This window comes from Lipotes vexillifer, unplaced genomic scaffold, assembly GCF_000442215.2.
Source record: "Lipotes vexillifer unplaced genomic scaffold, Lipotes_vexillifer_v1.1 scaffold680, whole genome shotgun sequence".
Taxonomy (NCBI): Eukaryota; Metazoa; Chordata; class Mammalia; order Artiodactyla; family Lipotidae; genus Lipotes; species Lipotes vexillifer.
In genome coordinates, this window is record NW_006780838.1 from 729,147 (window position 1) to 744,066 (window position 14,920).

General features: G+C 50.3%; 1 protein-coding gene across 1 annotated transcript in view; it reads right to left on the reverse strand.

Moving 5' to 3' along the window:
- Positions 1-11,001: 11,001 nt before the first annotated feature.
- Positions 11,002-14,920, reverse strand: part of RAP1GAP2 (RAP1 GTPase activating protein 2) — a 188,266-nt gene continuing 184,347 nt past the window's right edge. The window contains exons 23-24 of the mRNA XM_007454188.1: positions 11,433-11,509; positions 11,002-11,041 (exon numbers count right to left, since the gene is read on the reverse strand). Coding sequence (XP_007454250.1) covers positions 11,033-11,041; positions 11,433-11,509 — 86 coding nt within the window. The 3' untranslated portion in view covers positions 11,002-11,032. The remainder of the gene's footprint in view (positions 11,042-11,432; positions 11,510-14,920) is intronic.

A 14,920-nucleotide genomic window follows, 5' to 3' on the forward strand; every position in this document is an offset into this window, starting at 1 on the left:
CGCTCCTCGGACGCGATGAGCACAGCCTGACCGCCCTGCGTGTTCCGCGCCTGCGCCAGGTCCTGCGGGAGCCAAACCTGGAGCCGACGCATGCGCCCACGCTCCAAGGGCTTGCCGAGTGAGGCCTGAGAGCTTGCCGAGCACACGCAGAAGAACCAGAAAGACAGCCCTCCAGGAAGAGAAATGCCCCATGGACTGCCCAGCACCTAGAAATAAACACAGCGCACTATGAGGAGAAATGCCAGGTGGCCGGCACTCCACCTGAAAGAGACAGAGGGAGAGAGCTTCCTGAGGAGATGATGCCGGATGCCCAGGCCTTCTTGGCCTCCACAGTGACAGAGCTCTATGAGGAGCAGTGCCGAAGGGCTGACCCACTTTTTTATTTCTTTTTATTTTTTAATTTTTATTGGAGTATTGCTGCTTTACAGAGCACAATGAGGAGAAATGACAAACGCCAGCCTTCTGTTTCAGAAAGAGAAACAGTGCTCTGCGAGGTGATATGCCTGAGTGTCGGCCCTCCTTTTAAGACAGAGGCAGCGCTCTATGAAGAGAAATGCTGGCCGGCCGGCTCCCTCTTTCAGGCAGAGAGAAAACCCCCTATGAGGAGAAATGCTGGGTGGCCAGCAGGCACTCTTTTGCAGAGAGACAGCTGGCTACGAGGAGAAATGGCAAAGCGCCGGCCCTCCTCCTCCGACACAGAGACGGTGTCCTATGCAAAGAAACCGCGGGAAGTCGACCCTCCTCTTTTAACAGAGACAGAGCTCTATGAGGAGACAGCCTGAGTGGTGAGAACTCCGCCTCCGACGGAGAGACAGCACTGGAGGGAAAGAAATGCAAGCCACCTGGGCTCTACCTCAGACCAAAAAAACAAGAGTGCGCTGGAAAAAGAAGGGCGCGGACTCTGACCTCATTTCAGTCAGACACAGCGCCCTGTGAGGAGACATTCAGCGTAAGCGGTTCACTTTTCCTGACAGAGAAAGAGCTCTGAGATGAGAAGTGCCTGACAGCGGGGTCTCCAACTCAGACAGAAACAACACACTCTGAGGAGAAATGCCCGAAGGCTGGCGCTCGGGTCATACGGAGAAAGAGCTCTCTGAGGAGAAAAACAGGAAACTCTGACCTACCATCCAGTCAGAGACGGTCTCTAGGAGGTGAAGGGCTGGAGGGCCAGGCTTCTGCTTCAAACAAACACAGCACACTGGGAGGCGAAATTCCTGATGGCCGTCTGCCTCTTTCAGACAGAGAGACAAAACTCTGTGACAAAAAGTATCCGATGGGGCTTCCCTGGTGGCGCAGTGGTTGGGAGTCCGCCCGCCGATGCAGGGGACGCGGGGTCGTGCCCCGGTCCGGGAAGATCCCACATGCCGCGGAGCGGCTGGGCCCGTGAGCCGTGGCCGCTGAGCCTGCGCGTCCGGAGCCTGTGCTCCGCGACGGGAGAGGCCACAACAGTGAGAGGCCCGCGTACCGCAAAAAAAAAAAAAAAGAAAAAAAAAAGTACCCGATGGCCGGTTCTCCACCTCAGAAAGAGAGACCACACTCTGAGGAGAAATGCGAGATTTCCAGCGCTCTACCTCAGACAGTGAGACAGCTCTTTATGAGGAGAAATCGCAAATGGCCTGGAGCCCCCGCTTAACGCCTGTGCTCCAAGGGTTTTCCACGTGAGGCTTAAGAGCTTGCCATGCCTGCACAGGAGTACCAGAAACACAACCCCTTTCTTTCTGCAATGCCTCTCTTGCACCCCCTACTGACAAAGCTTAACATCGTGCCAGCTGGCAAAGGAAACATTTCCAGGACCCCAGTCATTTCAAGGTCTAGGCAGTGAAGGGAAGATGGTGCTGAGACCAGCTTAGCTAAGTCTTCAGAGAGAGAATAAAGCTAAACAAAAAGCCATCCCATATTCGTAAGGAAGAGACTGACAACCCAATAGAAAGAAAAGAAATAACAGAGAAGCACAGAGAAATGCAGAAAAGAGAGGTGAGAGGCATAAGGTCTGATGGCCTTTGCTGTCCTTCTGGTGGCCCAGCTACATCCCTGTTTTTTGAATCTAGGAGACATTACATGTCTATTTTTTTTCTCATTTTTTAAATTAAGTATAGTTGATTTACAATATTGTATTAATTTCAGGCGTACAGCAAATTGATTCAGGTTTTTTTTCAGATTATTTTCTGTTATAGGTTATTACAAGATATTGAATATAGTTCCCTGTGCTATACAGTAAATCCTGTTGCTTATCTATTTTTTGTATAGACCCCTGTCTCTTGCCTCCTTTTTTGTCAGCTTAAACTAGTTTGAACTGGCTTCGCGCTCCACAGAGTCATCCTAGTCAACACGGGCTAGCGTTAATTAGTCACTGAATTAAAATCTTAGATCATAATTTTATCATTGCTGAATCCTTGAAATAGATTCCAGTTCTTAGTATCTGCTGGAAATTTATCCTTTCTAGTTTTTGGAAACTCTCTTCCTTAGTAGAATATTCTAGTGAATTCCCTAGCCGTCCAGTGGTTATGACTTGGTGCTGTCATTGCCATGGGCCTGGGTTAGATCCCCGGTCGGGGAACTAAGATCCCGCAAGCCACGCGGTGCAGCCAAAAAAAAGAAAATTCTATAATTAAACAAGTTAAAATCCTTTTCCATTACATTCACTATTATACTAAGTGGCATAGCTGGATTTCATCTGGGCTTTGTTGTCTATTTTCCCTGGATTTTTCCGCAGATTCCTTATTAGTGATAAGTTCTTGCAAAACCTACCAACTGATATTTTAGAGCAAGGCTATGAAGACTTCCCTGTTACTCTTATATTTTAAAAAAATGTTAATATAATGTCTTTTAGGTGATTTGTAAAATTCATCCGATCTAATAATTCAAGCACGTTTTCTACAGTCTTTCTCATAAAGTGTCTGCATTTTTCTGTAACACAGTCTCTCTTATGTCTGTCTAATCGTTCATTCGTATGTCTTCGTGTGGAGCCATTTAAGTGGCAGCTTGTTTCTGCTCATTCTTTCATACGGGCTGTTTTGTGTTATTATTCCCGTTGATGGAGTCCATTCATCAACCACATCCTTTTGTTTACCTACTAAAGTTACTAGATTACTTTGCCTCTAACATCCTTAGTGACCGGGAACACGTCACCCAGGGGTGCTGTCTTCAGCCCTTTCCAGCATCTGTTTTGTTCCTAGATTGCCAGTGGGTTTCTGAAGTCTCACTTCACATCTCTCATCTGATAACGTGTTTTGGATTGGAGAAAGAGGCTCTAGCTGTATTTTAATTTTTAATTCTTAGGATCTGATTTTTTTTTTTTTTCCTTTTCACCAAATTCCTTCTCTCTGCTTCATGCGTGACCTCATCTTTTCTCCCAGTGTTTCTTATTACAAGGTGCCCTGGTCATTCATGCAGCCATGATGCATTTTCATCTTAAGCTATTCCTTACAAGTTTCATGTTTTATTTATCTTTCTCTATTCTGTTCTCTCTAGTGATTCCCTTTCATTTTCCTGTAAGAGCCTGTGTCTTGCTGTGACAGACATTTCTCCCACATTTGTGATAATGATAATGACAATCCCCTTAGGTGGGGGACTGGCATCTCTCAAACCCCTCACACCTTCACTGTTCCCTATCCCTTTCTCACTGGGCCTGAGACTATTGTAATAGGAGAGGGACATATATAGAGACTACAAACTGGATCAGTGGTTCCCAAGGTGAAAGACTGCATCAGAATTCTTCATGTGCTCATTAAAAATGCAGATTCCTGGGACCCACCCAGCCCAATCGAATTCTAACCTCTGGAATGGTGCCTGAAATCTGCATTTTAACAATCTCTCCAGATGATTTTTATGCACCCTAAAGCAAAAATGCTTAAGAAGCCATCCCCAGATGAGAGCAATTTTCTCTTCTGAGAGTAGAGGGAGCTGGTCTGAAGTGGGGATGAGTTTCTACAAGGTATTTCCACACCCTGATACTCCCAACAGGTATTACCTCTGCCTGAAGAAATGGAGACTGGGGGTACCCTGTGGAGGATCACTGCCCTTAGGTGTCATAACTACGTCTCAGAGTTTCTCTCTGGAACTTCACTCTGGTTCCCATAAACAGCATCTGCCATGGCAGCACAGGGGTACCATTAAATGTTTGAGGGCAGATGTTTGAATCAGCCATAGCAGTGACCCACCAGGTCCACACTGCAAATTCAGAGAACCATTGGATCGCTGGAGCCAGCCATGGAGCCCCTCCAGGCTTGCAGAGAGGTACCATTTCATTAGAACCAGCAATAAAACCAACACCCCACTTCATTCCCCAGGCGATATAAGGTGGTGGCGGGGGGGACTGGCTCCATGAAAGAAGGAGAGCATTGGGTCCTACAAACATATCCTCCAATGAGTCAAAGCACGGTGATTGTCTTAACATTGCCAAGACCACCTGTCACTGCTAGGGTCTGGAGAAAGGAGAAGGTAAATGATGAATGAAGAGAAAGAGTGCTAGGATATGGCACAGAGCAGCAGACATTGGTACCTGCGTGGGTGGTGAGGATAAGGGACCAAGCTGAGAGTTGAGTGGACACCAAGGAGGTAGCAGAGCTTGAAATTCTTACACCGTTAAGCAAAGGCTGCGTGTAGATTTCTCTCATCCTGGGCTTTACGACAAAACAGCATTTGAATGCCTGCCAAGCACAAGGAACCAACGAGGATTTATATCAGACAGAGAGGCAGAGAGAACCAAGAGAAAGGAGGCTATAACCACCCCCTGTGCTAAGGTGGCCCTATCCACAAATAAGGGGAGATTTTAACCAACCAAAACTGGGGCGAGTTTATATGGTGACCACAAGAATGTACCTCTCCAGTCTCCAGCTGCAGGGAGCATCATTGACTAACGGTCCCAGCTGCTGCATTCTGAGAGCCATCACTGTGTTCCATGGTTGGCACCAAAGCCAGACTTCCCACAGTCTTGCTCCCACCCAGTGCCTGGGTGTGGCAGGGGTAGTGATTTTAGACTCATTCTTGTGATACACAGGACTCCTCTGGGGAGTGACTTTGGCTAGGGGACTCCGCAATCATCTTGCTTAGAATTTTCTTAGAAATGAACTGACATCAAAAGATGCCTCCACCCCACCTTGTTTCCTCCCATCTCCCCTTCACTCGGGGTCAGACCTGCATCGCAGTCTGACAGCTCTCCAGCTCCCTCCTCATTTTTTTCCACAGGCCTTTTGCCTAATAAATGTCTTATTCCTGTCTTCTGCCTCCCTCTTCCCCCATCCAACACTGGTGTGGACGTGTAGATGAGAAAGAGGGGCTGGGGCAGGGGAGCAGGTTAGATACCTGTCAAAGAAAAATTGCCCCAGAGTTCAAAAGGCAAGGAAGACTTTATTTGAGGTTACTGTGAGAGAGGCGAGAGACTGAACTCAACTCCAAATACAACAGGGACAAATGGGGATTTCTAGCCCATGGCAAGGTGAGGAATTGGATGGAAAATTATTGACAGGAACTTGGTTAGCTCTCAAGGGTGAGGCAAGAGCGACTTCACTGGATATCGAGGATGAGGACTGCGGTGGCGGGGGGGTGGTCAGAGTGGGGAGGATTCTTGATAAACACATCTACAGGCCAGATGCAGCCCGTGGGAAAATGGATTCAACCTCTGGTGACCTGAAAGGCGATGCTCAGGCCTGGGATCCCAAGCAAAGGAGTCTGAACTCTGATGGACACAAAATATCCTATTTATTGTCAATTTCTGCAAAGACACATTTAAGCAACAAAATATACATTTGTCAACCTTTTAGAATGTGTTTTATACATTAACAAATACAATGTGCTACCATAGCAATAAATTAAATGTACACTATTTACATTACATATGCAGTCGGGGGGTCTATGAATCACCTCCTCTCGAAGAGGAAAGACAGAAAAGTCATCATCACACGTATCATCATTTCCAAGCTACACTTTGCAGGTTCTAGCACACAGAGGAATCTCTTCACACTTAAACAACAGCACTGCCCAGGCTGGAGTGTGGAAAGACAATGCCCGGGGCAGGGGAGAGCTGGCACACATGCTAAGGAGCGGGAAGGGGCGATTGACACTTCCAAGCAGAAATGTCACAAAAGCAGAAACGATGGCATTTAAATTCCAGTCTTCCAGCCAAACAGCCTCCCCCTGGGGCTGATAAGACACAGGACAATGCCCCTGCCCCCAAGAGTCTCTCACCAGGCAGGGCTCTTCTGTCCTTGGCCTTAGTGGGGGTTGTCTCCTTTCTCCCAAAGCTGAAAGGAGGGAGCTGTGGGATGGCAGTGGGTAAGGAACTGGTGGCAAAACAGCCATCAGAGGCTAGCAAAATGTCCCAGCCGGGCCCCCAGGCTGCAGGGACAGCCCTGGCAAACTGCTGACTCACCCTGCCTCTGAGAGAGGGGTACCTGGTGTCTGGGGGAGGAACTGTGGAGTCCCTGCTGGCCACGGGTGGCCATAAGATCTACTTGAACCCTGATCATTCCCCCGCGACAGACCTGTCTCTGTTGGCTCAGAATTGAATGAAGGTAGTGTTTGAGTTGGCACCTTACACAGTTAGGGGAGGAACATGAAACCGGCTCTCAGCCCTTGAGCCTAGGTTTTTACTGACCACCTTTGTTTAAGCATCAGGGAGAGTCAAAGAGTTTTTTTCTTTTACCACTTTTCTCCTTAACTTAAAAAGGGGAAAGCGAGGTTTGGTTAACTGCATCTCTCCCCTGGTCTCCACTCGCATTACAGACAAGGGTTGAAGACCTGATGTCACCGAGGAAGAGTCCCTGGGAATCTCTTTCCCTCTCTGTTTTCTTTGCCCATGCCGCAGCCAAAACCGCACGGCTCTCCCTAAAAAAATCCCAGGGAACATCCCTCCTGATGAAAAGAACAGAGACTGAGGCCCACCAGCACCATTGGCTGCTGGCACCTCCCAGCCAGGGCCGAGGCACCCGCTCACTGGCTTCTCCAAATGCAGTAAACGCAGTCACTTGTTCCACCAAGCCCATAGGTGGTGCCAAAGAAAGGGCCCTGGTCGTGGGTTCTCATCCCAGCTTTGTCACCAGCTGGCTATGTGACCTCAAGCAAGTTGTTTTCCCTTCACTGGAGCTGAAGTTTCTCATCTGGAAGGTGACACGGTTGGATTAGATGCTGAGAAAGGGCCTGGAAGGCTTGGACATGGAGATGAAGCTGACAAGGCTGAACCACAGAACATTTTTCCCAAAACACCATTTCCATTCATTAGCATAGGCAGAAACTCTAGCTGAGACCTTCTCTCTCTAGCTCTTTCTGCATCTGTTTTTAAGCATCAACTCAGCAGAGGCACATGGATGCCCGACAGAGCCTGAAAAGCATAGTTTCTTCCGTGAGTCAGGCAGGTCCCAGAGCCAGAGCTACGTCCAGGAAACACTTCTCCTATGAGGAAACACCTCAAATGCCAGCAAGAGCGCCATCAAGATGAGTCTAGTCACAAGGTCTGATGAGGCCTGAGCAACCTTGGAGCCCCAAGACTGGATGGGGCAATAAAAGGAAAGACATTTTGGAGCAAAGCGGATGCAAGAGGGGGATGGAAAAGCAGCCTCCAGGAACCCAAGCTGCCTGTCCCATGGTCCAGAGGGGCAAAGGGAGACTGGCCTGTCCTTGTTCTCCCCCTCCCTCTCAGCCCTGGGACTTCACGGGGGCTGGTCTGGAAGCCAGAATGACCGGAATGAACTTTCTAGATGTGGTGAGGCAGGACCCAGAGGGAGGGACATTTCAGATCCTGCCCAGAGCATCCCCATTAGCAAACAGAGGGTAGAGGCCACTTCTCAGGTCTGTTTCTTAGGGGGCCCACCTGCGCCTCTCAGTTTCTCTGGACACACCCAGCCATCCTGGCCACTGGCTCAGAGGCAGGGGGCAAAGCCCTCCCAAGAGGTGGGGCCTGCAGGGAGAGCAGCCAGAGTAGCGGGGGAAGGTGGCTGTAAGGTTCTCAAGTAGGACAGAATGGAGACAACCTAAAAACCCAGAGGACCCCCAGACCACGACAAACACAGCACAGCACAACCACCAGGCAGCTGTAAATACCAGCTACCCAGAGGAGCGAGCCAGAACCTGGAACAGTTTTTAAAGAAATGCAGTTTGACCTTTCAAGTTCCTTCAGAAACCCAGCCAACAGAACGCTGCCAGAATCTGCAGGCCTAGCAGTGGGTGCCACTACAGGGATTTTTAATAAAAGCTAAACAGACATTTGCTGACCTTCTAACTAGAATAAATCTTACCGGACTAGTACTTTAAGTAAACACATTTCTAGCATGAGGGAAGAGGTCCACCCAGCCTGTAAATAGGATCCCACAAAGGACACGTGAGTCGGGGATGAAGGATCAAGGTTTTGCTCTAAAAGCAAAAACAACAGGGAAATTGTCACATCAGTCAAAAACAAGCGTCACATTTCTATGTCTTGCCTTGGGAATAGGCCCAGATCCCAACGCAAATAAAGCATTTGGTTGGAAATCCTTGTCCTCTGCTCAATAAAGCAGGTGCCCAGCCTGTGTCACCCTGGCAGCCCCGAGTCACTAAGGCCCCATACACGCTTGGAGCTGTAGCACCGCAAGGGTCTGCTCTTCAGACTCTGTTTAACTTGGAGGATACCTTGCCTTAAACCCCACCACGGCCAGTCAGCAGAAATGACCTGCCGCACTGCAGACTCAGATGGGTGAGAAGGGAGGAGGGGCCGCTTCTCAGAGAGCAAGCTGGCTCAGCCCAGCAAAGGTGGCTCTGGCTGAGGGTGCAGGTGACAGGCAGTGTCTGAACTGCACCCAGCTGGGACCCAGGTTGCAGGAATCCCACCGATGTGACAAATGCCTACGGACTCCTTGTGGCTGGAGAGGGGAAGAGGAGGACTTAGGGATGGGGGGTGGAGGGATCAAGCCCTGCTAGGACCAAAGGGCCTGGTAGCTGGAGAGAGCCCCCCCCCAGAGCACTGGGCCCCCCGCAGAGGCCAGGCACATAAACTGCAGAAGGACACCACCCCTTCCCACACCTAAGATCTACACCCACACATGGCCCAACCAACCTGACCAGTTGTCCCTCACATTTCAGATCCTGCCCAGAGCACCCCCATTAGCAAACAGAGGGTAGAGGCCACCTCTCAGGTCTATTTCTTAGGGGGCCCACCTACCCCTCTCTCGGGCTCCCGCCTAAGTGGGTGGGCTGAAGTAACTCTCTACGTCTCCCACGAACCTCCACCACCAGCAGAGACCTGGATCCCGGCCTAGCCCTGGGCCCTGAGGTTTTCCTCGGCCAAGTGCCCGGGACTTGCTGCTGGCTCTCCCTGAATGCCTTCCCACTCCCATTGCCCACCCCTTCAAGGGAAAAGCGTCTGCTCAGAGGGGAGAGACTGATGGCTTCTCCCACCACCACCACATCAGGAGCCTGTGGGAAATGAGGACGTCCAGGAAGAACCCGGCGCCCGCTCCCGCTTACCCGCAGCCGGGTCTCAGCTTCAACCGGCCTCGTGGCTCAAGATACACAGGCAGCAGGGACAGAGGCAACCTGGGCCTGATGTCAGCAGATGGATAAGAAACTCCCAGCACAGAAGGAAATAGATGTTTGGGAGCTCCAGACATGTGGGAGCAGCAGAACCGACTTCTATCAGGACACCTTCGAGGATGGCTACAAGTCTGGGTTCCTGGAAAAATGGTCCCTCCACCACCACTAAATGCATTTGCTGTGGCTACAGCCTCCTTCCTGCCATGTCCAGGACACAGTGCTGCCCCTGCCTGGGTGCAGCATCCTGCTGTCAGTCTCTGCTGCCCACCTCACCACTCTCTTTACTTCTCTGGACTCTGACTGGTACCCAGATCCCCCCTTGCCCAACTCGCTCCCCTGCAGACAAAACAAGATGACAAATGACCCAGACACACATCACATCAGGAGGTCAGGAGCAGGGGGGCCTGGAGGAAAGAGGCCTTGTCCAGACAGGGGGAGGCGCTGGCAGGGATGGGCAAGGCTGTGGCCAGGTCAGGACACTGGGACAGACAGCTGGTCTGGTGGGCAGGTGGCCAGCGGAGAAGCAGGCCTGTGACACTCAAGAGTAGTGGATGGCACCCCCAAACTGCTGGAATAGGAGCCTTCTCCAAGACAGAATCGGGCTTCCCTGGAAAAAACAAGGAGAAGGGAGATGATGACCAAATAGTAGGTAAAGGAAGAGAGGAGACATATGTGCCCATGGCTACATATGCTTAGGACGGGAGGCTGCCAAATACAAGGGTGCAGACTTTCTACGGCCCGAGAAGTTGGGCATAAACATTGCTTTGGTGAACCAGACATCTGAAGTACATGGTGGGAGTCGGAGTGAGTGTCCACATTCCCATTTACATAGATCAGGGTTACATAATGTGGGCTCAGCTGTGCCCCTCCCCTTGGTTCCAAATGTGACTCACATCCCTGGGAGCCCCATGGCAGGGAGAGGGCTGGGAAGTCGGAAGCGTCTGTAGTAACTGCCCTAGCAGGAGGCCAGGCCTTGGTGGTGGAGTGCTGGACCATGCCCTGCTCTGCTGTAAACCTCACGCACCCCTGGCTGGGGGCTGAGGGCTGGGAGCAGGGTCCTCCCTGGGCTCATCCCGCACAATATTTAGGGGACCAGAGCATCTCTGGACGCACAAGGAGGACACATCTCAGCCCAGAGCCCTGGCCAAAGACACAAGGAGGGAAAGGCTGCCGTAACAGGGAGGCAAGGGGGCCAAGTGAGGAAGGAGGGCTCTGGGCTGCTGCACTCTGCCTGCTGGAACAAGCTCCTGTGGGGAAGGGAGACCCACTCAGCGAGTCTGGCCCAATCCTATCAGGCAAACCTTCCCATCAGCACCCGAGACCATCTGCCCTCTTCCCCATCTAGAGCTGGGCCCCATCATAGAGGTTCCAGGGAAGAGGGGACTAGCTCACCCGGCGGTCAGGATCTCTCTGGCCATTCTCACATTATCAGGCCACAAGTGCCCCCATCTTAGTAACACACCCTCCCTTGTGGCCACAGCAGGACTAACACCTGACCCACCTTTGACAAGCGAAGGACTCCTCTTTCACATTAGTGACCCTGTTTCAAGAAAAATCCGTATGAGAGTTTTAAATAACTAGACAACATAATCCCCACCAACTACAGCTTCTGTATATTCAGTGCTCAGCTCTCTGGAGAGCCCAGGAAGGGACATGAGACCCCAGGAGCAACAGTTCCCAACTGGAACCTGCCTGTGTCCAAGGGTGTGGCTCTAACACAGGAAGCACGGCCAAGGTGGCTGGCGAGCCCCAGGCTGATGCCTGCACCGTGCGGGAACCAACGGCACCCCCAGATCTGACCAGGGCTTCTCCCCCCCCCCCCATTTGAGGTGTGAGATGCCCTCTTCCTCCACCCCCAGGAAGGATGGCCGAGGCTGGAACGTGGGAGGTGGGAGGCTCCCCCTGCTATCCTCACACCCCTAGATCCTCACCGCACTGGAGCTGGCATGGCTGAGCTTATCAAAGCGGAATTTCAGGTTTGACCTCGGGGAGTTTCTGCTTTTGACATCTAGGAAAAAGAAGAAAGCCCTTGAGAGGAGGTGGGGCTGCAGAGGTCACTGGGGCTCCAGGGGGGGCGCTGGATACGGAGGCCAGGAGAAGGGGGGGCCCCCTCTCCGCTAGGCACTTTAGCTGACCTGCACCGATTCATGAGAGCCAACTCTCAAATTTTCAGAAATGTTGTGAGCTGGTTGTTACACACAGTTATTTTTTTAAAATTATATAAGCTTACAATTAAACAAATTATATTCCCCAAAGGTAATAAATACTCAGAAGTTATCATTTCCTAGTTATTTCACTACATTTTACTATTATTTATTCTCCTAAGGTTATTTACGTCTATCATATCTGTCCGGTAGTTCTTCCCAACTCCATGTCACATTGGGCGCTTGAGATCAGCCTGGAGTATTCACACCAGAGAAATCAGCAAACGTTATAAATCAGAGCTTGAATAACTGTTTTCTTGTCTAGACTTAAGAAACTCATGGAGAAAACGTTAATAATATAGATCAGACTTGAAAATGTGTTTGTCTATAGCCATTACATTGTGAATGGCACAAAAAACTGAGAAAATACTCTTCCAGTATTTGAAAACTATTTTCTGATTCAGCAAAGAAGTTGCTCACATCACTGACAAAATAATATCAATCATCATTCATGTCGGAACTATACTTGTTCGTTATTTGGAACCTTACGGTGCCTACGGATACAAAGGTTGGGCAAATATTAGTAAAGGTGCTTTGTGAGAATCAGTTGGCTCTGTCGATTTATAGTAAAGAATATTGTATATTTCGTTCCAGCTTATCCTTCCCCCCTCCCTGTGTCCTCAAGTCCATTCTCTACATCTGCGTCATTATTCCTATCCTGCCCCTAGGTTCTTCAGAACCATTTTTTTTTTTTTTTAGATTCCATATATATGTGTTAGCATACGGTATTTGTTTTTCTCTTTCTGACTTACTTCACTCTGTATGACAGACTCTAGGTCCATCCACCTCACTACAAATAACTCAATTTCGCTTCCTTTTATGGCTGAGTAATATTCCATTGTGTATACGTGCCACATCTTCTTTATCCATTCATCTGTCGATGGACGTTTGTTATAAAGCAGAAACACACCATTGTAAAGTAATTATACTCCAATAAAGATGTTAAAAAAAGAATATTGTATATTTTATCATTATTTATAAATTGTGTGCTTCAGATCCTTTATATCAGTAAAATTTACAGTAAACACATACGTGTGTGCGTGCGTGTGTGTGCGTGCGTGCGTGTGCGTGCGTGCGTGTGTGTTGTGTGTATGTGTATGGTGGGAGAGCCGGTTGTTAAACATTTACCAGCATACCACTGGCTGGGGGGCCCCTTGGCTTTCTGATTTTCCTCCGGCTGAGAGAATCTACAGCTCAGTACACTCCACCTGGAGGCTGCTGATTTAGTCTTGACGCTTCATATTCAAGGGTTCCACTCAGCACTAGGATTTCCTCTCGGTGTGACCCACCAGCCCCCCTCAGGGCCCCAGGGAGCCCAGGTGTGAAATGACCAATGACCAGGGCATCGGAGATTATGGAGGATCAGATGTCAGGCCCTCCCAGCCATCTCCCTCTCCTTGGCCCTGTCTCTCCCCCTAAAACAGGTTTCCAGATCTCCGCAAACCCACCCTGGTCCTGCAGGTACAAAGCATAACTCCTGTGGGGCTGGGGGTAAGAGGCAGCTCCTCAGGGTTAAATACTCCATAGGAGGTGGGGTCGCAATAAGCACTGGGCAGGTGTTACAGACCCGTTGTAGGTCCCCTTCTGCCCTGGGTGACCTTCAGCAAGTCATACTCTAAACCTCCTTTTACTTGAAACATTATTTATTTTGATATTTATTTAATACCAATTCAGAGCCAGGCTTGATTATAGATTCTTTCATTCTTTCAATATTTAATTAAGCCTTGTTAAAAAAAAAAAACAACCAGGGAATTTGTATTACTACCCCACTTTACAGATGAGGAAACTGAGGTTCAGAGAGGTGGGGCTGCCAATGGTGCACCAGGATTAGAACCCAGCTCCACAGCTGACCAGCCACGGGGAGGTTGCCGTACTACACAAGCAATTGTTTGCTTGTGAACCAGGCCTTCCCCTTACCCCCAATATCACATGTCGCCTTTTGCCAACATTCCTTCACCATGAGAACCCCAGAAGCACTGTGGCTTAAACCACCCTGTGGGCCCACTGGCCCTGTGTTTCTATTATTTCGATTAGAGCTCCTCAACCTCAGCCTGACATTTTGGGCCAGGTAATCCTTTGTCGTGGGGACTGCCCTGTGCACTGTAGGATGCTTAGCAGCATCCCTGACCTCTGCCCACTAGATGCCAGCAGCACCCTCCCTTCCCCCAATCATGCAAATCAAAAATCCTCCAGACACTGCCAAACATGCCCTGGGGAGCAACGTCGCCCCAGTTAAGAACCACTGATCGCACTACTGTTTTATTCTCGTTGTTTAACAAATACTTAGGTTAACAGTTCTAAGTCTCTTATAAGTTTCTCTTTTACTCTTCACACAACCAACCATACGAGGTAGAAACTAGTCCCCTCCCTCCATTTTTCACTTGGGGAAACTGAGGCACAGAAAGACTCAGTAACCTGCCCATTGGCTCATCACTAGTAAGTGGAAGATCCAGGATTTGGACCCAGGCTCCAGAGTCCTGCCCCACACTATGCTGCCCTCCTCGAGGGCAGGACCAAGGCTCTGATTTCCAGGCACCCCCAACACCCAGTGGTGCCTACAGCACATGTCCGCTTGGATGTCCCTCAGGCTCCAACCCCTCGCCCTCTCCCCAGAGCTGGCTCCGCCTTCTCTGCCCGACTGCAGGGATCACAGAACCCTGAAAGGCCCGGACCCCTTGCCTTCCTTGAGCCCCCACTAGTGAGCCTGTACATCCCTCGAATCCACATCCTCCTACCATTGCCCCAGACAGCCCCCCAGATCCATGGCCCCGTCACCCCTCACCAGCCACTGTGGCCCCTCCCTTCCTGTGCCCACTCCCCAGCAATCCTTTCTGTTCAGCCAGCTGCAGCCGCCAAAACGGTCTCTCTCCTTCGGATGGCGCTTCTATACTTAAAGGACCTTCAAAGACTGAAAGCCCTCCAACGGCTTCCACTGCTGGCAGGATAATGCAAAATGCTCACCAGGGTCCCCGTGGCAGCCCCAGCCTGTGGTCCTAACCACTGTCTCCTCTCTCACGTGTCCCCTCCGTGCACTCCAGCCGCACTGAACCACGTGCGGGTCCAGAACACAGTCTCTGGATTCCCCCCAGGTCTTTCTACTGCTGTTCTGTCCACCTGCAACACTCTTCCCACCTCTTATCTCTGTATTATCAGGATGGTCGCTGTGACAAAGGGGCCCTGGGTCGGTGATGGGGTGAGGCGAGAGGTCAGGGAAA